We start from the raw sequence: 25541 nt of genomic DNA, 5'->3' as shown, positions 1-25541 counted from the left end.
TTATATTCTGGTTCCTCGCTCTGAAGACTTCTAAACTCAGATGAATGTAATTTGGTGGATCCCATATATCTTCTTTCTTTTTTTCTTTTGTTTTTTCTTCTCAAAGTTATTGGTAGAGAGGATCCTATATATTTTAAACCACAATGTAGGGGGTAATTACAATTTATAATTCTTTTGCTCTATGTTCTCACCTCAATCTATGGGAAACTGAAATATGCAATATTTCCTAAACTCTGATACTAGATTGGATGTTTTTCAACAACAACAGCAGCACAGAGGGGTTGGGGGCAAGATATTGAAAATGTTTTTATATTGCTTTTTCCCCTCCTCCAAATCCAAAAGAAGGTTAATCAGTTGGATAGTAGATGTGCATGAGGGATATACCACTCCTTTGCTGTCAAATGCACGTACATAGACCTATGGTCAATCTATGGCAAAACAAAACTTGCAGAACTCTCTTGTGGCTACTGAATCAAATACACTACTGGGAAAAGTCATCATATATTTATCTACCAAGAAGTATCTTTCATTCTATAATCATAACCTATATTACCAGTCCATTTAGATTGGATGGACACAGAAAAGAAAAGTTTGCTTTTACAGCAACATTTACGTGATCTTTTCAGAAACAAATCAGCACTAAACTTGCTTACTGTGGATACAGCAGTGCTTTTCTGGTGGCCTCTAGGCTGGAAAGTCTAAGTGAAATGCTTTGCAAATAATGCTTCATTGGGTTAATATAATCAAAGTTGGATAACGTTTCTAAATTTTGTGTCTATTTTTTTCTACAACAGTATAAGAATATCAGTTTGGATCCCAGTTAGGATTAACAAGCCATCTTTTTACTTGTGAAAAACTGAAACACCTGAAAAAAAAAAAAAAGACAATAATTATGAAATACAGTGTGCAAATCTCTCAACTTTATATATAGGGAGAAGAACAATAAATGATTGACAATTGGGTTGATAGGATTTACAGCATGAATAAGTACATTTGGGTAGTTACTATTCTCCTGTGGCCTCCGTGTCTTCCTTTATAAAATAAGAAGCTGGATGACATCAGAAGTTTTTGAATATTTTTAGCAGAGGTTTAAAATGTTATGGGGAATACACTCACATGTATATGTTTTTAGTGTGGTATAAATTTGATTTATAAGATCAATATTGAACACTTCCTTATAAAGCAAATATACAAGAGCCAATTATGTTACTTTGAAGAATGTAAAAATTTGAAATTGCAGGTAAAGGATGACAGTTACAGATTCAGAATGCAATTTATATCTGCATCTTGTGTTGATTGCATGGCATGGGTAACATGCATGGCATGGGTAACTGACACACAAAAGTAATTATAAATGGTAAAGTGACAAGAAGTTTTTTTTGTTTTTTAAATTTGTCTTGCAATTTGAGGATGGTCTTTTTAAAAATTCTTTAATTTTAATTTTTTAAAAATTAGAGACAGGGTCTTGCTATGTCCCCCAGGCTGGTCTTGAACTCCTGGCCTCATGTGATCCTCCCATTCTGGCCTCCTGAAGTGCTGGGATTACAGGCATGAGCCACCAGGCATAGAAGATGATGGTCTTTATTTTAACATCTGTACAGACTGGGCACAGTGACTCACGCCTGTAATCCCAGCACTTTGGGAGGCCGAGGCAGTCAAATTACTTGAGGTCAGGAGTTCGATACCAGGCTGGCTAAACATGGCAAAACCCTGTCTCTACAAAAAAATCAGCTGTGTGTGGTGGCGTGTGCCTGTAGTCCCAGCTACTCAGGAGGCTGAGACACGAGAATCGCTTGAACCTGGGAGGCGGAGGTTGCAGTGAGCCGAGATTGGACCACTACACTCTAGCCTGGGTGACACAGCGAGACCATGTCCCTCCCCTCAGTCAAAAAAAAGTCTGAGCCGGGCGCGGTGGCTCAAGCCTGTAATCCCAGCACTTTGGGAGGCTGAGACGGGCGGATCACGAGGTCAGGAGATCGAGACCATCCTGGCTAACACGGTGAAACCCCGTCTCTACTAAAAAATACAAAAAACTAGCCGAAACCCCGTCTCTACTAAAAAATACAAAAAACTAGCCGGGCGACGTGGCGGGCGCCTGTAGTCCCAGCTACTCGGGAGGCTGAGGCAGGAGAATGGCTTAAACCCAGGAGGCGGAGCTTGCAGTGAGCTGAGATCCGGCCACTGCACTCCAGCCTGGGCGGCAGAGTGAGACTCCGTCTCAAAAAAAAAAAAAAAAAAAGTCTGTACAAAAACTTGACAACCCCATTCATTCACTGGTGATGTCTAGTTGGTTAAAATTTGGCATTTTATCTGTGTGTGCATGCGTGTGTGTGTGTGTAACTATGTTGAGTACTATGTGTTAGGCATGATGCCATGTACTTTATATGCCTTGTTGTACATAAGAATTAGAGAGGATTTGCCATCATATTCACATTTAACTTTAATACTTGGAAAGAGAAAGAAGGATAGAAAGAGAGAATAATTAAAGAGCTTAGATAATTTGCTCTGCATTTGTGTGTGTGTGTGTTTCTGAGATAGGGTTTCACTCCGTTGCCTAGGCTGGAGTCCAGTGGCACACTTTTGGCTCACTGCAACCTCCATCTCCTGGACTCAAGCAAACCTGCTACCTCAGCCTCCAAGTAGCTGGGACTACAGGCATGTGCCACCATGCCAGGTGGTGTACAGACGGGGTTTCACTGTGTTGCCCAAGCTGGTCTTAAACTCCTGAACTCAAGCCATCCACCTGCCTTGGCCTCCCAAAGTGCTGGGATTATAGACATGAGCCACCATGCCTGGCTTGTTGGTGTATGTTTTAAAATGACTATTTTACAATAATGTAAGATGTAATTTTAAGTGTTGCCTATTTTGATTTTTGTTGTTGTAAAGGAGAAGCAAATTCTCATTGGTTATTTAGTCTGATTTAGTAAAAATATCAACACAAGTTGTTCTCATATGACAAAGCAGAATGGAATTAAATGTATATTATATGTGTTAATACTTGTGGGTGGTTTTAGACAATTACACTGGAAAATTAGATTTTAATGAAAAAATTTTATTTTATTTTTATCTGAGTTTATGTCATAGTTCTTTCTCTTCCACAGTGTTTTCAGTTATTGCCCACTAAGTGTGCAGAAAGTAGAAGTTTAATTTTGTAACAAAAAAACATGTTTCTTCTTATCAGCATGTATTTCCTAAGGAGTTTTTGTGGCCACTCTCCAAAGCCTTCTGTGCTGTGTGTAGTGTTAAGCAGCAGCACAAAATTGTAGCAGCTGAACTCAATGAATACAAAGCGATAACTCTTCCAGATAGTGCTAGTTAACTATAAATGGAGTAATCAGTAGATTTCAATTTGCTTTTTTGCATTCCAGTTGTGATTCTTAAAAGAATCAGGGAGTAGGCTCTTTAAATATTTTAATCCAGTGTATTTTCATATTTTATTTTAAAATTAAAAAAACTACCATGTTGGTTAAAACACCCTGGCCTTCTTTTGTCAGTTCCCAGAACCATGCATATTTAATGTTAAAGGACTTAAATATTGGATAAGATATGCTGACTTTAAAATGAAGCATGATTTAAGCACTTGTGCAATTCTTGATTTCTATAGAACAAAGTTTGAAAGCCTGGATTGGCTGATTTTTTTCCCACTTTGAATAATTATCTTTTAGCTTATCGATCTTACCTTTTAGGGAATGATAGCAGTGTTACGCTATAGGGATAGACGAAGGTTTAAATGTCTCAGGGTCATCTCTTGGGATCTAAGAAAGAAAGCAAATTAAACACTTAATGTACCATAACACCATTTATTTCAACAGGAGCATTACATCAAATCTTGGGGTTTAAAAAATTTTGGGATGAGAAGAGGCTGAATGTTCCTGGCTCCTGGGGCATGGGACTGTGTCATTCCCTTCAACTGACAACTGTGAAAAGAAGGTGGGTTTGTGTTGTCCTTTCTGCTATACCTAATGTTGCTAAACAAGAGGGCACTTCAGAATTTTTTTTTGGAGACACAGTCTTGCTCTGTCACCCAGGCTGGAGCGCAGTGGTGCGATCTTAGCTCACTGCAACCTCCTCTTCCCAGGTTCAAGTGATTCTCGTGCCTCAGTCTCCTGAGTAGCTGGGATTACAGGTGTGTGCCACCATGCCTGGCTCATTTTTGTATTTAGTAGGTACAGGGTTTCACCATGTTGGCCAGGTTGGCCTGGAACTCCTGGCCTCAGGTGATCCACCTGCCTTGGCCTCCCAAAGTGCTGGGATTACAGGCATGAGCCACTGCGCCTGGCTTAGAAAGAGGGCACTTCAGTGGGTTACCTATCTTCTTTGCTTCCCAGGTATGAATCCCAAAGAGAATTACACATCCCATGAATTCATTTGGGAGTAGGGATGTGGCTAGTCTGGGAGGTGTGTACACTGGAGCCCACACACCTGGACGTCTTTACAGTGATATGATAACAGCCCTGTGTGCACCTTTAGTCAAATGGTTTGTGTGATATTGTGTTCTTGCTGGTCAAACCCCAGTCTCATTTCACTGTCTTGGGCTACAAGCTCAAAGAATTGTTCATCCGTTCTCGTGGTTCTTAATGCCTGTCTCCTCTTTGGGGAATTCTCCCCCTTAGGTTCAAGCCCAAAGCAGAACACACATCCCTCCTCTCCCCATTACGTTTTTGTTTGAAGGGTTGACTTTTAGTTACAAATGTGTTAAAAAGCAAAGCAAACTTTTCCCTAATGATGGAAAGCTATGAAGGTATCAAAAAGCTTTCCCCCTGCTCCTAATATGTATTTATTTCACAAAAATACAAAAAGAAGCCAAATAATTCACCCAACTTCTATCATTTAGGACATTTTCCTAAATTCTGTTCTTAGTTTTTGCCCTCTGTATTGAAATGTAAATGAAGGGCTAGGTTTGCCTTCCCAAAGGGCCTTCCCTATTCTCTTCCCTTTTTTTTTTTTTTTTCTTCTTCTTCTTAGCTGTTCCCGTGGGAGCTGCTTGGCTCTCTTCTTGAGAATGAGCCTGTTCTGCAAGGTCTGGGCTGGACACAGGGCAAAACTCCTCAGTTTAGCTGTGGCAGATTTGGGTCTACTCTTCTGCTTAAGTTATGGAATTTTTAGTCTCTCTCTCTCTCTCTCTTTCTTTTTTTTTTTAAGACAGGGTCCTGCTCTATCACCCAGGCTAGAGTGCAGTGGCGCAATCAAGCTCACTGCAGCGTCAAACTCCTGGGCTCAGGCAATCCTCCCACCCTAGCCTCCTGAGCAGCTGGGACTATAGGCACGTGCCACCACGCCTGGCTAATTTTTTTTGGTTTTTAGTAGAGACACAAATATACATTCAATAACAGTATCAGAGAATCTCCCTTCAGGAGTAAGAATGGCTACTCTGTGAAATGTCACCAAGCGTTGCAGGGAAATGATTCAGCTCCTGCATCCTGGGACAAACGTATTCAATATGGAACCAGTTTCACAGCCAATAAAACCTCTTCCAAGACAGCATGAGAGGTTAGAAGAATGTGGTTAAGAATGAGTACATGCCTGTCTGTGTGCATGCTTGTGAGTCTGTGTGAGTACATGCATGCTTGTATGTGTGTGTGTCTCATGGGAACAGGACAATAGGTTAAGCATTCTGAGGAAGACACCATGGGAGACTCTACTCTCAGTCTGTCCTGAGCCATGCAGTCCGCTCTGGGTTCATCTCAAGGAATCCAGGTGACCGAAGCATGTCTGTACTGGTCTAAGGTCCTGACAATTATCTGGCCACGTCTAGTGAATCTTTAAACCTAAGGGTGGTCTTAGGGATCCCTGACTCAATCATTTTCACCATCATCCTCATCAATATGTATTGACCATTTACTATGTGTGACAACTGCCAACTGCTTTATATATTATCTCACTCAATTCTCACAACAATCCTGTAAAGTAACTAGAGTTATTCTCTCCACTACCCCACCTCTCCCTCATTTTATAGATAAGAAAACTGAGTGATCAGGGAACTTAAATAAAGCATTAAAGGTAGAGCTGGGGCTGGGTGCTGTGCCTCATGCCTGTAATCCCAGCACTTTGGGAGGCTGAGGTGGGCAGATTGCTTGAGCTTAGGAGTTTGACACCAGCCTGGGCAACATGGTGAAACCTTGTCTCTACCAAAAATACAGAAACTAGCTGGGTATGTGGTGTGCACCTGTAGTCCCAGTTACTCGGGAGGCTGAGGTGGGAGGATCACTTCAACCTGTGAGGTGGTGGTTGCAGTGAGCCGAGATTGCGCCACTGCACTCCAGCCTGGGCGACAGAGCAAGACTCTATCTCAAAAAAAAAAAAAAAAAAAAAAAAAAAATTGTAGAGCTGGAATTGAAACCCAGATTCACTCTAACTCAGGGCCTGTCTCAAGCACTAAGCTAAAACAGTTCATTGTAACTCTTCTCCCTGGCAGGACGAGATGGTTGTCTTTTCTCCTGTTTTATAGTCTGCATCTCTTATTTCCTCCCTTAAACTGAGGAATGCCTCCAGCTTTTTCCTCTTCCCTTTTAGGTGTTCTCCCTATCTCTCCCTTTCCTCTGCTCCTACAAACCTAATGAGGAAGAGATCACACAGGAGAGTTTTTAGATACAAAAATATACATTCAATAACAGTATCAGAGAATCTCCCTTCAGGAGTACGAATGGCTACTCTGTGAAATGTCACCAAGTGTTGCAGGGAAATGATTCAGCTCCTGCATCCTGGGACAAACGTATTCAATGTGGAACCAGTTTCACAGCCAATAAAACCTCTTTCAAGACAGCATGAGAGGTTAGAAGAATGTGGTTAAGAATGAGTACATGCCTGTCTGAGTGTGTGCGTGCATGTGAGTCTGTGTGAGTACATGCATGCATGTATGCGTGTGTGTCTCATGGGAACAGGACAATAGGTTAAGCATTCTGAGGAAGACACCATGGGAGACTCTACTCTCAGTCTGTCCTGAGCTGTGCAGTCTGCTCTGTGTTCATCTCAAGGAATCCAGGTGACCGAAGCATGTCTGTGCTGGTCTAAGGCCCTGCCAACTATCTGTAGCTGAGATTTTAGCTGAACAGGCTGGAGATTTCATGTTTTCACATGTTGTGGTATATGAGCCCCAAGAAATAGAATGCAGTCTTGTAGGGCTGGTAGACGTCTCCCCAGCTCAGAGAAATCCAGGGCTGTGTATAGAGTATGGGGTTGAGCAGGCTACATTCGAATGGCTAGCGTTTGGGAGTGAACTGCCTGAGAGGAGTGGGTAAACCAGGCTGCCGGCAGCATGCAAAATGTTCACGTGCCTCTTTTCCTTCATCAGTGAGGAGGAAGCGCTCCAGATACTGAACTAAACAGGTGGTGCTTTTAATGCTGCCAATTCTCACTGAATCTGGGCTTCTAGAAATGCAAAAGAAGCAGGGAGGGAAAATGGGACGTGGGGATGTGAGAGACGCAGTGCTGTAAAGGGAGGGGAGTCTGTGGAGGGCGACCGTATTAGGGTTTGCAGCGTAGGAAGAAGGCGAAGGACGTTAGAAACTAGCCATTGATCAATCTCATAGAAATGCAGATTCTGTGAAGGACAGGCATGGCCATTTGGAATTGAGGACTGATCTAAGAATGAAGGACTTTTCCCCACTAGGGTACGATAAGATTATGCGTCAGCCTAACGTAGGACATGAGCCATTTGTTATGATTGCAAGGATTTCTTGTGAGTCATCGTGTTCCAGGCTGCCCCTTCAGAAGTGGGGTAAGCTGAAACCTGCTTATAAACCTGTTTCCAGGCTGAGGTGTCTGATTTTAACTTCCAGGAGATGGAAACTGAAGCTGTTAATTGGCTCTATATGGCCTCCCACTATGGCAGCCCACATAGACCATGTTTAGTGATTACTCAACAAATACGTTTTGCTGCTGGTGATACTAAGATAACATGATTTTTTTAAAAAGTCTGACCTATTCCACATTCTCCAAGTCAGTATTTTTCTAACTTTTGAGGGTGTGGAACCCTTCATGTCTCTGAATCCTAAAGTTTTTTTTTTTTTTTTTTTAATGAAATCACTGTTTCTAAGGAGAAGTCTTAATTTGAAAGTGTTAAATATGTATATCTTTAAGGGAAGTTTACTTTTTTCCCCCTTGTGGAATTTAAGATGACTGTACAAAACACATTTTCCAAGGAGTATATATTTTTCTTTCTCCCATCACCGAAAAGGAAATTACATAGAGATGATGTTTCTGGCCACGCATAGTTGAGCCAGGCTGCCCTGCTGGGCTCAGAGTAGAAACCACCACCAGCAACACTGTCCTTATCAGAAATTAACCACCTGAGAAAGAGCCCATGCAAAAATGGCAGCCAGCAATGCTGTGATTAAGGTTAAACAAACCCAAACATGTTTAAAAAAAAAAACCTTTTGACATAGTAAATGCTCATTCATACAGTATGATTATTTTTGGTAACAAACATGCCTTAGGCTTCTTGCCAATGCCTGCCTTTTTTGAAGCTAATTTACCCATGGAAATGAGGCTGCTAGTTAGAAGAATTGTTGTTTATTCTGGCCTCGCAGGTCAACTTGATTTAATGTGGAAACACTTTTCAAGCCTTTTGGGAGAGGCATATTTTGAAGAAGTTCGTTAACAGTTTATGGGTTTTTGGTGATGACTTTAACGCTAATATTTACAGAGTGACTCATATTTACACAGTATTTTTACATGCATTATTTTATTTAATTCCAAGGGAAAAGTACTGAGCGTTTTATCATCATTTCTGTTTAAGAAATAGATCTAGTCAGGCTGTTATTTACCTTATGGCTATAAGGAGGTTATTAAAAGAGGAGGTCTTGAACTTTTCAATACTCATGCTCTAGTACACAGACATTCTGACTCCCTGACCTTCTTATTCATTAGAACAAATTGTGTTTTGACAAGAGTATTCAAAGGTCCAATACAAAGACTGTTAATATCTATGTTTCTTATTTCTCTCTTTCTATATATACATTTGCATAGTACAGCATTGTGTACCAGTGTGAATCATTATATATTTCAATTAGAAACCATGTTGTCATTTGATCAAATGTATTAAAAATGTAAAATCTGGTTGGCGTGGTGGTTCATGCCTATAATCCCAGCACTTTAGGAGGCCGAGGCGGGTGGATCACGAGGTCAGGAGTTTGAGACCTGACCAAAATGATGAAACTCTGTCTCTACTGAAAATACAAAGATTATCCAGGCATGGTGGCAGGCGCCTTAATCCCAGCTACTCAGGAGGCTGACGCAGGAGAATCGCTTGAACCCTGGAGGTGGAGGTTGCAGTGAGCTGAGATTGCACCACTGCACTCCAGCTTGGGCGACAGAGCGAGACTCCATCTCAAAAAAAAAAAAAAAAAAAAAGTAAATTCTGATATGGAGTCAGATTTGTTCCAAGATGCTTTAGAAATTGGTCTGTGTGAGCAGTCAGGCTATAAGAACTTCAGGAGGCCTGCTGTGGCTTCTAAGGGGATGAATGAATTATATTCACTAAAGGTCTAAAGAAGTAGATCTGAAGTGCTATAAAGTGTATGATAAAGACTAGGAAAATTGCTGATTGGAAGAAGGACTATCCAGGTTTTACTCGCTGATGTGAAAATAAATGATGTGGCCACAACTTCTATTTTCTCTCAGCCTGGAGAACAACAATTGTAAGATTTTTCTACCAGAGAGGCAAATCAGACACTTCTCTACCAGAGAGACAAATCAGACACAAAAGGGCCACTTCTGAGGGCTGCTTAGTCCCAAGAGACTTTGATTCTTCTGAAGCTGCCGCAGGGCCTTTGCATGAGCTGTTCTCGGCCTGGACTGTATCATTGCCAGCTTTATACTTGGTCCCCTGCTTCATTCAGACTTTGGCTCAAATGTGAACACTCTCAGAGGGAAGGGAACTTCCCCAAGAAACTATAATCAAATAATTTCACCATCACATTCTACCTCCTTTCTCTTCAATTTTCCTTCACAGTATTCAACACCACTTGGAATCATATTGTGCATTTGTTTACTTGTTTACTGTCTGGCTTCCCCCACAGAATGTAAGCTCTATGCCGGCAGAGATTGCCTTGCTCACCACTATTTTTTTAGTTCCCCAGCAGTGCCTGGTACATGGAAGGTGCTCAATAAATATGTTAGATGAATGCACAATTGCATGTAGAGTAACCAAAGTGGGATCCCATCTATGACCCCTCTAACTTCAAGAAAAGAGCAAGGCTAAGTCAGAAAGGCTTTGTTCTATGGGCTGTATTAGTATAACCCAGGGTCAGCCAAGCACTTATAATTCACAGTCACTGTCTTCCTTCCCTGCTGGACTATAAATGCCTTGAGAGCAGAGACCTGTGAGTCTGGTTCACCACTATATTCCTGGGACCTCCAACTATGCAGAAAGGAAGGGATCAAATGAATTTGTTGAATACCCGAGTAGGAGTTAACAAGTTGAACAGAAGAAGATGGTTCCAAGGAGAAGGAAGAGCACGGCAGAAGCCCTGAAGCAGGAGTGAGCGCCTCTGTCCTTGACATGAAGAATGATAGAAGAAGGCAAGTGTGGCTGGGCAGGGTCATGTGTGGCTGGAGAGGTGGTGGGGTTGGACATGCTGGACTCTGAAGGTTTGTAGGCTCAGGAAGGTAAGTTAAGAAGTTTCCTGTCTCCTATGAGCAAAGGGAAGCTTTTTGCCAATGTGTGTGCTGGTGTGGCATGGTCTGCTTTGCCACACCACAAGCCTCTGGCTGCAGGGGTTGTAGGGAGACCAGCCAGCAGGCAACTTTGATCCAGGATGGAGAGATGGTAGTTAGCTTCAGGGTCACCAGAAACTAAGCGCCACCACGGCAGGGGTCTCTGTTTCATTCCCTACTGTAGCCCCAGAATTGTTCTGTAGAACAATGGCTGGCACACATTAGATGCTCAACACCTGTTTGTGGGATGAATGAATAATATAGTGGTTAAGGATGGAGAAAATGGACTGGGTCAAGAAATTGTTGGGGGTAAAAATGAACAGGACATGACGAAGGACTAACTACTGAGTATGAGGGAGATAAATGCCAGGATGGCTCCTGGGATTCTTGCTTATGTTTCTATATGGATAGAGGAGTATTGCCGTTTTCTGCAACAGGTAATAGTAGAATAATCTAAATTTTGTGTGTTTCTTGGCCTCTGTTAAACTAAGACTCACTTCTTCCTCCCACTCCTTGGGAGGTCCCAATCAAGGCTGGCCTCTAACCAGCCTCCTCTCTATGTTGGTGAACCGTTGAGGAGACAGGGTCTGGAGGCTCGAACAAACTAACTGAAGCCTTCTCAAGTATTTGGAGAGGGCTTTCTTCTTCTTGTTTCAAATATATGTGAGTTCAGTGCAATGGCTAGGAATATTGTAGGTCGCGATAAGTATGAAGGATAAATGATTATGCCAGGCACGGTGGCTCATGCCTGTAATGCCAGCACTGTGGAAGGCTGAGACGGGAGGATCCTCTGAGGCCAGGAGTTCGAGACCAGCCTGGCCAACATGGTGAAACCCCATCTCTACTAAAAATACCAAAATTAGCTGGGCATGGTGGTACACACCTGTAATCCTAGCTACTCGGGAGACTGAGGCAGGAGAATCTCTTGAACCTGGGAGGTAGAGAGTGCAGTGAGCTGAGATTGCAACACTGTACTCCAGCCTGGGCAACACAGCAAGACCTTGTCTTCAAAAAAAAAAAAAAAAAAAAAGGATAAATGATCATTCTCCATATGGCCTAAGTAGCCTTAATAACAAGGGGATTATTATTGAAAAGTTAAACATTCTGTCCTGCCCTAGCCCCTTAAATTTATTCCAGTAGCTGTAGATAAAGATCAAGAGTTTGTAGGATAAACGAGTTTGGCCAGGTATTTTCTTTTTGTGTTTAAGCAACTGTTTTTTGAGTGATGTTTCATGGGATACTTTTCCCATGAAATTCCCAATCCAGATTTCTCCGCGACTGAGGCTCAGTAGAGTCATTCCCAATTTCTTTCTTTATTTATTTTTTCAGACGGAGTCTCACTCTATCACCCAGGCTGGAGTGCAGTGGCGCGATCTCGGCTCACTGCAAACTCCGCCTCCCGGGTTTACGCCATTCTCCTGCCTCAGCCTCCCGAGTAGCTGGGACTACAGGCACCCGCCACTGTGCTCGGCTAATTTTTTGTATTTTTAGTAGAGATGGGGTTTCACCGTGTTAGCCAGGCTGGTCTCGATCTCCTGACCTCGTGATCCGCCTGCCTCAGCCTCCCAAAGTGCTGGGATTACAGGTGTGACCCACCGTGCCCAGCCGTCATTCCCAATTATACTGTACAAATCTTTTCAAAGACTTATATCAGGGATATCCGGATTTTATTAAATGAGTTTACAAATAAGATATATTGTACATATAAACATATATAAATTAAAGGATGGTTAAAAGTGTACACACACACACACACACGCACACTCACACTCCAAAACATGGTTATAGTTAGTTCTGGTTGGTGGGATTATGGCTGATTTTAACTTCACCTTATTCTTTTGAGCATTTTCTAATTTTCCCATAATGGACATGTGTTACTTTTACAAAGACAAAATGCAATGCATGTTATTAAAAGGAGGTCTAAAATAGCAAACACAGGTTATAACATGAAGTGATATTTATAAACCATGTATCTGCAAGTATTTTAGAAAATGCTAGGTTATTCTAACATTGAGCATTTGATTGATGGGCACAAATTAATAGATGATTTATATCTGCAAAGATGTGTTAGTCTTATCAAGAAACCATCAGACTTGAGAGGAAATACGGTTTCATCATATGGACCAGGTAGCTAAGAAACTAAGTCCCAAATGGTAAATGAAATCGAAGTGTTTCACTTCTCACCATCGTATGTGACAGAGCTACTTTGTCAGACGACCGGACTATTCAAAATAGCCTGAAATCTTAGACGTGAAGGAATTCATGTTTTAGGAGCCAGACCATTGGAAGACTGAAAACATTAACCTCAGGCAAGAAAGGAAGATTAGAAATATCTTTTTGTTTGTTGTGTTTTTTAGTTTTCTTAATCTGCCCCATTCCAGAAAAGGGTATTTATTATTGCAAAATGTGAATGAGAACATTTTTAAAAGTCAGAAGTGCTTATGCTTTTGGGGTATGAGATGATACCATTCCACAGTGACCATGTCACCAGCAGAGTCAGGAACCGGCAGATGACTGACCTCTAGGCCAAGATCCGCACGGAGGAGTTCCTGGAGTGGGTGGAGGGTGCTGGTTTCCCCGCCCTGCCCATCTGAGGAGGGACGGGCCGGAGGCAGGTAATTGTAATCATTGCTGTACACAGTGGAATCAGATAAGGATCAGATCCATAGACTGGGAGAAGACTTGGAGAGAAATTACAGGGTGACTGGTATTATTGGAGTATAAGAAATATTGTTGAATTAGATTTGAAGATGGAAATAGGAATAGGTTATGTAGGGGAAGGAAATTAATAATTATGAGACTTCCTTTTAAGCAATATTTTTATAAGATCTTTTCACTCTATGGTCGGCTATTTTGAAGAGGTCAGTTAAGTATTTGGGCTTCTTTTAATATAGATTTGAAAATTAGAAATTTTCTTTTAAGAAGCAGAGAATCAACTCTTTTCTCTCTGAGAGGCCATCTATTATAGTGAAGCCAGGCAGCCTGGTTTTGAATCTTAGCCCCCAAATACTAGGTGTGTGATCTTGGGAAAGTTATTGCACCTGTTTCCTCAATAGTAAAATGAAGAAAATACCAGTAGTTACCTGATAAGAGTTGCAGTAATGACTAATATGCGTAAAATGTTTAGTGTGGTGCTCAGTCAATACTACGTGGTATTACTTAAATTAGGATGCTTAGGAAATTGGCAAAGGCTAGCTCCATGACCTCTGGAAAGTTACCTGCTGTAACCTTCAGCAGGTGGGATTTGCCATGTGTGTATCCACATGGATAACTCCCTAGGCCTCTCCCTCCTGGGCTGGGAGGCATTGGTATGAAACAGAATGAAGGAGGAAGGGCCGGGCGTGGTGGCTCACGCCTGTAATCCCAGCACTTTGGGAGGCCGAGGTGTGCGGATCACGAGATTAGGAGATCGAGACCATCCTGGCTAACACGGTGAGATCGAGACCATCCTGACTAACATGGTGAAACCCCGTCTCTACTAAAAAAATACAAAAAATTAGCCGGGTGTGGTGGCAGATGCCTGTAGTGGAGCAGGAGAATGGTGTGAACCCGGGAGGCAGAGGTTGCAGTGAGCCAAGATTGCGCCACTGCACTCCAGCCTGGGTGACAGAGTGGGACTCTGTCTCCAAAAAAAAAAAAAAAAAGAATAAAGGAGAAAGGCAGTAGCTCGCAATGGGATCACCCTACCTCTAAATGACAGGCAGTCTGTGTCTACTCTCTGTATAGGGAACACAGAAAGTGACATTATCAAATATGGCTATATGACACATGGATTTCTGTGTGTGTGTGTGTGTGTGTGTGTGTGTGTGTTTTTGTTGAAGAGCAGGATGGAGTTGGTAGGATAGAGAGAGGGAATACTTAACCACTGTTTGGAGAAATCAATCAGTTGCTTTCCATTTAGCTATTAGTTTTTGCAGCAATTTATATATATATATAAAATACATCAAAAATTACTACATGTATACAAGGTGTATATATATGTGTGTGTGTGTATGTGTGTATATATACATATAAAATATACTTTTTATTATTTTTTATTTTTTTGAGACGGAGTCTCACTCTGTCGCCAGGCTGGAGTGCAGTGGCGCGATCTTGGTTCACTGCAACCTCTGCCTCCTGAGTTCAAGCGATTCTCCTGCCCCAGCCGCCTGAGTAGCTGGGACTACAGGTGCATGCCATCATGCCTGGCTAATTTTTTTGTATTTTTAGTGGAGACGGGGTTTCATCAAGTGATCCAGATGGTCTCGATCTCCTGACCTCATGATCTGCCTGCCTCGGCCTCCCAAAGTACTGGGATTACTTGTGTGAGCCACCGTTCCCAGCTGCAGCATGATATTAATAAATTATCCTACTTCAGGTTGCTGAGATGATCAAATTAACACTTGGGAAGCACTTTTTTAAAAGTCAAAAATTACTACATATATACAAGGTGTATTTGTGTGACTTGCTTTTTTCATTTCATAATTTGATTAGCTAGACACAGATTAGGTTATACATTTACTCAAGAGGTCTAAGAAGCAGGAAATAGACAAATCATCTTTTAGGAAAATAAACAATTCCCTACCATTTCTGTGAATCGATCTGCACAGGCCATTCGAACCCGTTCTGGCGTTGCTGGGCTCTGCACCATGAAGTCCTCAGCTATGTCTCTTTCTCTTCACACTGTGGCCACAGCGTCAGCAATGGCAAAGAACACAGATGACCCCAGGAACATCCCAGACTCCCCGAGGCCCTGTAAGAAGGCACATTGGTTTAAGAAATTTCTATACTACACTACAAGTTTCTAGAGGGTAGGGACCAGGCCTTGTTCACCATTGTATCCCCAACCCCTGCACAGTGTTTTGTACACAAAATCTTCTCAATAAATGTTTGTTGGCTGACTTACTGACTGAATCAGAAGCTTGAGTATTCTTAAAAATCTCAGCATAGGCCGGGCACAGAGGCTCACGCCTGTAATCCTAGCACTTTGGGAGGCTGAGGCGGGCGGATCACGAGGTCAAGAGATCAAGACCATCCTGCCCAACATGGCGAAACCCCGTCTCTACTAAAAATACAAAAATTAGCTGGGTGTGGTGGCGTGCGCCTGTAGTCCTAGCTATTTGGTAGGCTGAGGCAGAAGAATTGCTTGAATCCAGTAGTCGGAGGTTGCAGTGAGTCGAGATCATGCCATTGCACTCCAGCTGGGTGACAGAGTGAGACTACATCTCAAAAAAAAAAAAAAAAAAAAAAAAAAAAAAAAAAAAAATTCCCAGCATAGTCTGAGTTTCCCAGATCTTGAAATCTTGAATCCTATCTGGGTTAAATTTTGTTCCATAGGTAGGGGGTGTGTGTGTATGAGTGCCTTTGTGTGATAATGGGAAGGTACCCTACTTAATAAAACACATTCAATGGATTCAACTAGCCAGCTTTATCAGCAGAGAGAAAAATGCCTTTTTAAACTCCAGGGTCAGGATAGGCATGGTACTCTAGAAGAAAGAGTGCAGACTTTGATACCAGATGAAAGATTGTAAACCCATCATCTGCAAGGAGCAGGCAGGTATTGTCAATGAGTGATGCAGGCAGGTGAAGGACAATAAGGAGCAGTGGAAAGTAAGGTGAGGAAGAGCACCCCCATGTCCTATCTACAAGGGGCAGCTGTTCTTTGGTTGTAGCTAGTCGTTGCCTTTCCAAGGATGCAGCCAAAATTACCAGATCATCCATTTTCTCAAGAGAATTTAGGTATCTGTATTTTAATGTAAAATTCCCCAACTTGTAAAAACACTGTGTAGGCCAAAGAAAAGTAAATCTTCAGGCTAGATTTAGCCAGTAGACCACCAATTTGCGACCTTTGAGTTAGTGAGACTGAGTCTGAATCCTGACCCTAACTCCCCGTGTTTCTCTGGGTAAGTGAGATAATCTTCTCTGCTCCTTTGTCAGTGAAGTGTGGGCAGGGATGCCTAGGGTGTTGCAAGGATCAGGAAACACAAAAGCACCTAGCACAGCTCCTGGTACCTGGTAGCTCTCTGTCGTTTTTACATAGTACCCTCCACGTGGGACCGGCAAACCCCTGATTTTCCTGAGTGTCTGCTTGTAAGTGACTGTCTGGAACTACAAGGACTCAAGGGTCCTGTCTGCCCTGTGTTACTCTTGGTGGTTTAAAAGCTGCTCTCTGTGGGCTCTTAGCTCCCTTTTGCCTTTGCCCCTTAGAGTGATTTCCAGTCCAATGAGAATCCAAAGGCCCCATTGATTGTCCTTCCTTTCAGGTTTGCCCTGACCTCATCACTATAGGTCTAGAGGAAGTTCCTGGTGTTCCTGGGCTGACAGTGGGATCCAGTTTGGACATGATGACATTTCTACAGATGTAGTTGGATAGTTTTTGTTTTTTTGGAGGATGGGTACTAGCAAGAAGTCTCCCAAAAGATCTTATTTATTTATTACTCAGACTGGTCTTAAATTCCTGGGCTCAAGCAATCCCCTGCTTTAGCCTCCTGAGTAGCTGAAGCTACAGGTGTGCACCACCATGGCTGGGAAAGATTTTAAAGTCTTAAGAGGAGTCAAGAAACTTTAACAATACATCTCAAACCTAGATGAAGTTTTTACTCTGAGGGTGGTTTTCACGTCATCTGCATAGAGCAAGGCAAACAAATAATATTTATTTTAATTTGCAGTTTCATTACTTTAGCAATTACTAAGGGTTGATGTCTTTGCTTTCTGATGCTATTAACATTTTGTGCCAGATAATTCTTTGTAGTGGGGGCGGGGGCTGCCTTATACAAAATCACCTCCCCCACTCCCCCCACCCCAAATTGAGACCCACTGTTCTAGATGCATTGCTGGGTATGGTAAGGACCCTGAGCCCCTCTGAGGTGAGTGATTTGTCTGAGACCATGGGGAGGGGATAGGGCTGTGGCAGGAACCTAGGTCTTCTGAGACCTTAGTCCAGGGTTCTGTCCATGCTTCCACTGCTAGTATTTCAGTCACATTGCACCTCCAATCCTGTTTAATATTGTAGTCTTCAGGGTCTTAAGTAAAAGTGTTATTCTATTAAGAAGTCAAAGCTTTTTGGCAAGTTTTAGAGTTTTCAGTGAAAGAGGAAATTATTAAAATCCTTGGCCCATGATTGCCATGGGTGATTCATCTCCAAATTCTAGCAGTCTATAGTGATTTGTTCCTGATGACAGTTAACATTGACTTACTATTTTGTCTGCCTGCTTTCATTTGCCATATGCTACCTGATCCATGACACTGTGCAGTGGTAGGTTTGGGTGCTTACCTTAGATGAATAGATGGTTAGTGGGGTTTGTGATGATGGCAGCAAGGAGACATTGAACTCCTCTGGGGCATCAGTGATGGTTGGAATTTTGTACTCATCTGGGCTCCGAGAGTACAGGACACCTTCTGGGGAGTATTTCAGTTCTTCAGTGGTATAAAGCCCCATTCCCTGAATAAACGAACCTTCAATCTAGAGGGGGACAATTTCAAGCTTTGTGACATTGTGTCATTTTTAGAAGGCCTTTACCTACCCTGAGATGACTCCCAGGAAGGGGCATCCTCCCAGATGGGCCAGCACCTACCTGTCCAATATCAATGGCCGGATTTAGGCTGCAACATGCATCCATGATGATGTCCGTTCTGATTTTCTGCCCAAAATAAAAATTACCTCACCAAAAATCTTGAATTAAAAGTATCGTTTTCAGGTGTACTCAGATGGTCTCCAGTTTTTCCAGAATTCCTGCTGGCTAATTAACACTGCATTGAACCCTGTCAACATTAGAGCTGTTAAGATGCCTGCTGAAGTCTTCAAATTGAGTGCCAGGACTGTCCATGACCCTGGAGGATCTCGTGCATTCATGGTTTGACTCCTCTTAAGTGACTCCAAAGTCCGTGACATGCTAGTGTGTCTGAGTGAGTCACTTGGTAAATAATTGTTGTGCCTGATTGTTCATCTGATTCTCAACCTGAATTTGTTATTGGAATATAATTTATGAGCTCATGTAGTCCTCATGATAATCTGTGGCAGGTGGTACTATTGCCATTTTACTGTGAAAATCCTAGAGCCATACTGGCATGTATGAGTTTGTGGATTTGCAAGATCTTGGAAGGTATTCAGAGCAAATGTCAAGACCACCTTTGGTTTGCTAATCTACTTCCTTCTCTGAGAAGCACCACATTAATCTGACCCTTGTTTTGGCACTGGGTATGGGCCTGCAGGTTGTTAAGGAGCCACTAAAAGCCTCTAAGTGCCTGTGGCCTATCTCCGGAGTATCTCAGGGCTTCCCTTCTGCCCCCATTTTCCAGTGCTTGTTCTGACAAGATCATCATTCTCTGTTTGGGCTCAATACCTCGGTTCCTACTTTCTCTCTAGCCCTTTGGACTTGGCAATTCTCTTTTGACTCAAACCTTGGCCTCTTGGACAACCTACTCTGGCCATTGGGACCAGCCTTCATCTATCCTCAAACTGGATAGGGAGGGAGACTGGACACACCTCAGAGTGGACCTTCAGTTTACTTCTACCTTGAAACCTGGTGTGTTTTGCACTGTAAGTGCTGGGCAGTGGAAAGAGATGGCTGTGCACTAACACTGAGTTGATGGATGATTTAGTTCACCAACCACAAATGGCCAGCCGCAATAAACCTGTCATTGAATTGCTCTGATTTCTCTTTAGTTAAAAGAAGTTTTGCCTCATTAAGAAATAAACTATTTAAAGGGATCAAAGTAATACTGAAATTATTGAACCTTAAACTGTAAATGTAAACTGAAAGGCACAGAAAAGACCAAATTTTGACTTTTGTAGCGTCATAAATTCTGGAAGATCCCCATAAGTTTCATTTCTTTAGGGATTTATACCAAGGCCCTTGGGTAAAATTGCATCCTTTATAATGCAAGTTGTTAATTTTGGGTTAAGCATGATTCCCTGTCTCCAATGGGTGGTTTCTTGGCTGTTCAATTAAATAGAAAATATAAAAATTATTTTCATACCTCTCTTCCTCCAAAATGTGTTTCAGTAACACTTTTTGGATAATTGACTTTGGAGAAACAGCACATTGCTATGTGCTTTCAAAATGTTTGCTCAAGACTATTTACTAAGTTAGTTTTTCCTTCAGATTAGAAAATGTGTCTTTTCTTTATAAATAGAAGCTTTTTTTTTGGGAGAAAACTTGGAAAGTGATTTTGTTGTCTAAATGAAATAAAAAATTTAATACATTTTAGACTGTCATCAGCAATTCCTTTTTGACTACTATATTGTCTTTTTACATGGAAATTCAGGATTAGGCTAGATCTCTAGACCTTCCCATGGAATTGAAAGAATCTTGTTATAAGAGAATGACATAATGAAATTGGGCTATTTACTATACAACACACTTTTGTTGTTGTTTTGACTTGCCAAGAGGAAAGTTAGACTTGACTTACCTTGTGAGCACCTGTCAGGCAGTCGATTTCAACCTCAGAACAGGCAGCTCCATAGACATAGTAAGGAAATGGGTCCCCCACCCTCTTCTCCCAGTCCATGAAGGCCTTGTAGCCCCTGAGGGAAGAAATAAAGCCTTTTAGCTTGAGTGGGGGAGATCCAATGTTGATTTATTTTAAAAGTTACCAAAGTTTTTTTTTTTTTTAATTTTTTTTTTGAGACGGAGTCTCACTCTGTCGCCCAGGCTGGAGTGCAGTGGCCGGATCTCAGCTCACTGCAAGCTCTGCCTCCCAGGTTCACGCCATTTTCCTGCCTCAGCCTCCCGAGTAGCTGGGACTACAGGCGCCCGCCACCTCGCCCGGCTAGTTTTTTGTATTTTTTAGTAGAGACGGGGTTTCACCGTGTTAGCCAGGATGGTCTCGATCTCCTGACCTCGTGATCTGCCCGTCTCGGCCTCCCAAAGTGCTGGGATTACAGGCTTGAGCCACCGCGCCCGGCCAAAAGTTACCAAAGTTTTATGGTAGCGTTTCATTTTTCTTCCCAGAGAGGGCACAAATACAGTCTCCCACTACCACAAATTATGCAGTTGAGTTTCCTACATTTGGGGAAATCACAGGGGTCAGCATTTCTGCAGTAAAATAGGTAAGATAAGCCTCACTCAAGGAAAACCACCTTCGGGATCATGGTATCTCCCCTGCCGGGTAAGTAAAGCATTTCATTTGATTTATGTTCATTTTAATTGCCTTTTAAACTCATCAAAGAGGATATTCCTTGTGGCACAGTTAGGATGTCAAAAAGAGGGAGAAGCCAGTAGATTGTTTGGGACCAGACCTCACAGTGTGCCTGTATCTTGACCACAAAGGATTTAAGCGTTAGCCTGCCTGCCCACTGAGAACCTCGGTTGAATTTTATAAGTGGTCCCTCTGGAACCACTGTTCCCAGAGGGACCCCATGGATAGTGCTAACCAAACTCACAGGGAGCCGATGGTAATTCAGGGTTGGTAAAAAAGGACTAGTGATTCAATGCATTAATTTATAATAGAAGATGTATTCAGATAGAGGGCTGGTTTACTCTCTTCTTGGGTAACTGAACTTAGGAATTTAGAACTCATTATGTATAAGGCTCTGGGCTGGGCTATTATCTCCTTATTTCCTCATTCTTCATGAGGATTTGCTTTACTGTTTCGTGTGTGTGTGTGTGTGTGTGTCGTTTGGTGGTTTGTCTGATCAGACTGTAAAACTAATGTCACATGCTTCTTGAATTTGACAATGACTGGTGATTATCATTCCTACCCATTCTCTGTTGTCTAGTAAGGAGCTTCAAAATAGACAGGTTTTATGGTAAAGGAAGGGAGATTTGTAAAATTGAGATGCAAGTCATTTCTAATGTTAATATATTTTTACTACTCACAATAAAGAACAGTAAATGATTAGATGTTGTAAATAATGATTAAATAAATAGTAAATAATGATTATAATGATTAGATGTTGTAAGTCAAGCATCTAATCTTTTTTTCCCCAATAAGGGTGTTTTATTGTTTAATTTTTTTTTTGACATAACTGAAAGGCCTATGTGAAATCATAGAATTTTGGGCCTAGAAGGGACCTCAGCAGTCACATAATAAAAATGTATTTTACAAATGAGGGACCTGCGGCCCAGAGTTGAGGCAGTTTAGGTAGTCAAGAAAGTGACCATGTTCTCTGGACGCAGCACCAACACTGTGGTGACAGCACAATCAACACGAAAGCCTCAGCATTTCCATTGTAATTGCACTCATTCAAGCAAAGCTATCTTCAGTAGGGAATTTCCCATGTAGAGAGCATGGACACTTTGACTTTACCTGTCCTCAAACTGACCCTTTGCTTATTTTAATAGTAAAAAACACACCTCTGGGTGGAGACTGAAGATACTAATGAGACATGTAATGTATGAACAAGCATGTACAGCTGCACATGTGCACCTAGAAGACCATCCAGAACATGCTTACTAGTAACACCTCTTCCCACCTCTTTATGAATAATCATGTAAAACCCCCATAAAGGGAGCATCTGCAATGCTAGTCTTTGCTGTCTCATCCTTACGGACAGCCTGCCCTGAATTCTCTCTCAGGGTGTACTGTCTACTCTGCACCTCATTTTCAAAATATTCTTTTTTTTTGCAATAAATTACTCAATGCTGCACATCTTTTGCTGTGTGTCTCTTTTTGTTTGTTGTGTCTCTTGTTTAAATTCTTTTAAACTAAGAAGACAAGAACCAAAGTATCACAACAGCCATCAACAGTGATTGAGTTATGTCGTATCTTCTCAGCTACATCAAGATATCATTGTGATGTTTACCTGAAGTATCCAGTGGCTGAGAGACTGATTCTTTGTTCAAATGCAGCTTCTATCTGCAAAATGGGCATATTTAGTTAAAGCGAAACAAATATACCATCTGCTAGTTGAAGACAGAAATGTCCAATCTAAAACTGACATCTCATAATTGTTGCTGGTACTTTGCTACCAATAATAGAACTCATAATCATATTATTTTTCCATAACTGGCACACTAACAATTTCCTTCTGATTGAGTTTAGAAGTCTGGGTTGAACAAACATAAAACAGAATCCTGCTGCACATCCATGAGATAGGGGCTCAGTGCACAAGGTATTTGGACTTCATTTCTAAATGTTAGAACTTTATAGTAAGCATGTGTGTAAATGTGAAATAATTGTTCTAATGAAAAAAGTCGGCCGGGCGCGGTGGCTCAAGCCTGTAATCCCAGCACTTTGGGAGGCCGAGACGGGCAGATCACGAGGTCAGGAGATCGAGACCATCCTGGCTAACATGGTGAAACCCTGTCTCTACTAAAAATACAAAAAACTAGCCGGGCGACGTGGCAGGCACCTGTAGTCCCAGCTACTCGGGAGGCTGAGGCAGGAGAATGGCGGGAACCCCGGAGGCGGAGCTTGCAGTGAGCTGAGATCGCGCCACTGCACTCCAGCCTGGGTGGCAGAGCGAAACTCCGTCTCAAAAAAAAAAAAAAAAAGAAAAAAAAGAAAAAAGTCATAGGATATTGCAAAGTTGGATTAAGTTAGTCGTCTCCTTTGAGCCATATTCAACAGTAAATAGGCCTTTTAGTTTTCTTAACCTACCTAAAACATCATGCGCACGTGTGTGTGTGTGTGTGTGTGTGTGTGTGTGTGTGTGTGTGTGGCTTAGGAAGGCTCATTCTTTTGCTCTTATTTCTTACTTAAGCAGAGTGTATTCTTCATACACTTCTATTTCTCCTTCCAGTGATTGCTGTTTCCTGTGTGCTTTCTCCATACACACCTGGTACACATCCTGGAGTAGCCCCCTCAACCTTTAGAGATCCTGCCTGTTTGCAGAAATCCACTCAACTGGGGAAGAAGCAGGGGGCAGGCTCCATCACTGTGACACTTAGAGGAACTGTCTCTGTGTGTGATGGCTGTGCATAGTGCTGTCTCAGTACTGGTTTAGATTGTTTTCTCATTTGTAGTAACAAAGGGAGTGGAACACTTACCCAGTCTTCCCATGTACCTTCCGGATGTTTCTTAATGATGGGCTCAAGGCGTTTCAGAAGGATCTGACAAGCATTCTTGAAGTAGTAAAGAATGGAATCCACATTAGAGAAGAGCCCAGTGGTTCTGGTGGTTACGATTTGTGTGAACACATGTTCATTGATTAGGTCAGCAAGTGCTATGGAGTGCGTGATCCTGAAAACTCAGGAACACAACTCCTGCCCTTGACAACAGTATTGGTTACTGGAGGTTTTTTTTCCCCTTCCTGTCGTACTTCCTGTGAAAATATGGGTTCAGCTGAATTTCTACTTTCAGATCCTCTTTCTTAGAATATTCAGGTTCTTAATTTCTCTCTCTCTCTCTCTCTCTCTCTTTTTGGTTTTTTGTTTGAGACAGGGTCTCAGTCTGTCAACCAGGCTGGAATGCAGTGGCACCATCTTGGCTCACTGCAACCTCGACATCTGGGCTCAAGCAATCCTCCCACTTCAGTCTCCTGAGTAACTGGGACTCCAGGCACTCACCACCAAGCCTGGCTGATTTTTGTCTTCTTTGTGGATATGGGGTTTCACCATGTTGCCCAGGCTGGTCTTGAACTCCTGAGCTCGAGCCATCTGCCTACTTCAGCCTCCCAAAATGCTGGGATTACAGGCATGAGCCACTGTGCCTGGCCCCTTAGCATTTTTTTTTCCTACATCTTCTGTATTTTTGTATCTTTCTCTCTTTTTTTTTTTTTGAGATGGAGTCTTGCTCTGTCACCAGGCCGGAGTGCAGCAGCACGATCTCGGCTCACTGCAACCTCTGCCTCCTGGGTTCAGGCGATTCCCCTGCCTCAGCCTCCCAAGTAGCTGGGACTACAGGCGTGTGCCACCACGTCTGGCTAATTTTTTGTATTTTAGTAGAGATGAGGTTTCACCGTGTTGGGCAGGATGGTCTCGATCTCCTGACCTCGTGATCTGCCCGCCTTGGCCTCCCAAAGTGCTGGGATTACAGGCGTGAGCCACGGCACCCAGCCATGTTTATTCCAAATGGAATAAACATCCTATTTTCATTCAAATTTGTGCTTTCCAGTCTGTAACAATGACATGCCAGAATCCCCCTGTGTCTGATCTCACCCTCCATCTGTTCATTCAACCACCATCAAACTAATACAATAAAGGCCTTGGCTTTGGGTATGAAATGAGAAAACAATTAAATTTACTTTATAATGACCTAGATCCACAAAGTTTCTGATCTTTAACAGAAACCTAAAACTTAATACTCTAGAAGATGGATTGACACTTATTTTGGGCTGACAACTCCCATACACTCTGTGCTGTTCCTCTCTTGTGTTTGACCCTACTCCACATTAGATCTCATGCATTTGAGGTTTCTTACACATTTGTTCCGAGCAAAAAAGAGTCTTTGCTTTTTGATTCCTTAAGTGGTATCACCACAAAATTGGACTGATTTGAAAGGGGTTCCTACTGGTGGTATCATTGTAGCATTCTGGGAAAATATGGCTCACCACAATATCCCAGTGGAAAAGTGAACAGTTTGCAACAGAAACATGACAAATAGATATATTTCAAAAGTATATGCAATCAGATATTTGAATTAAGGAATATGAAGTCATGATTCTATTCTGCGACAGTGAAAATTTAGCACTTTTTAAAAAATATCAGTTAAAAAAATATCAGTACAAAGAAAAGCTCTAAGTACTCGGTAAAATACCACTGAAGACAATGCTTCCATTGCACCCTGTCTCCTTGGCTGGGTCTGCCTGCCTATTTGCCTGCAAGAACTTGGTTATGCTGGAAGAAACTTGCGCAGCTCTGCATTACTTGGCAGTCAGATTTCTTCTTGCTGTGTCTCCTAGGAACAGAGACTGCCTGTTCACCAAAATCCATTCTCCCCTTCTTCCATATCAGCTGGACATACGGTTTCCCACCACTCTACATTTCCCAACCTCCGTTGCAGTTAGACATAGCCCGAAACTG

The 25541-nt window shown here is 42.2% G+C and overlaps 1 protein-coding gene and 1 non-coding gene across 2 annotated transcripts in view; both read right to left on the bottom strand.

Annotated features, from left to right (window-relative positions):
- Positions 1–619: 619 nt before the first annotated feature.
- Positions 620–25541, bottom strand: part of LOC104670457 (aldehyde oxidase 2-like) — an 80688-nt gene continuing 55766 nt past the window's right edge. The window contains 8 exon segments of the mRNA XM_030916339.1: positions 620–865; positions 3680–3755; positions 15221–15388; positions 17909–18097; positions 18210–18275; positions 20047–20161; positions 22382–22434; positions 23568–23642. Of these exon segments, the coding sequence (XP_030772199.1) occupies positions 3702–3755; positions 15221–15388; positions 17909–18097; positions 18210–18275; positions 20047–20161; positions 22382–22434; positions 23568–23642 (720 nt within the window). The 3' untranslated portion in view covers positions 620–865; positions 3680–3701.
- On the bottom strand, positions 20585–20753 carry LOC115893384. Its single transcript, XR_004053395.1, has one exon. It is a non-coding gene; the product is annotated as a U1 spliceosomal RNA (small nuclear RNA).

This window comes from Rhinopithecus roxellana, chromosome 14 (genome assembly GCF_007565055.1).
Source record: "Rhinopithecus roxellana isolate Shanxi Qingling chromosome 14, ASM756505v1, whole genome shotgun sequence".
Classification (NCBI taxonomy): domain Eukaryota; kingdom Metazoa; phylum Chordata; class Mammalia; order Primates; family Cercopithecidae; genus Rhinopithecus; species Rhinopithecus roxellana.
This window is presented reverse-complemented; position numbering and strand designations above follow the sequence as displayed.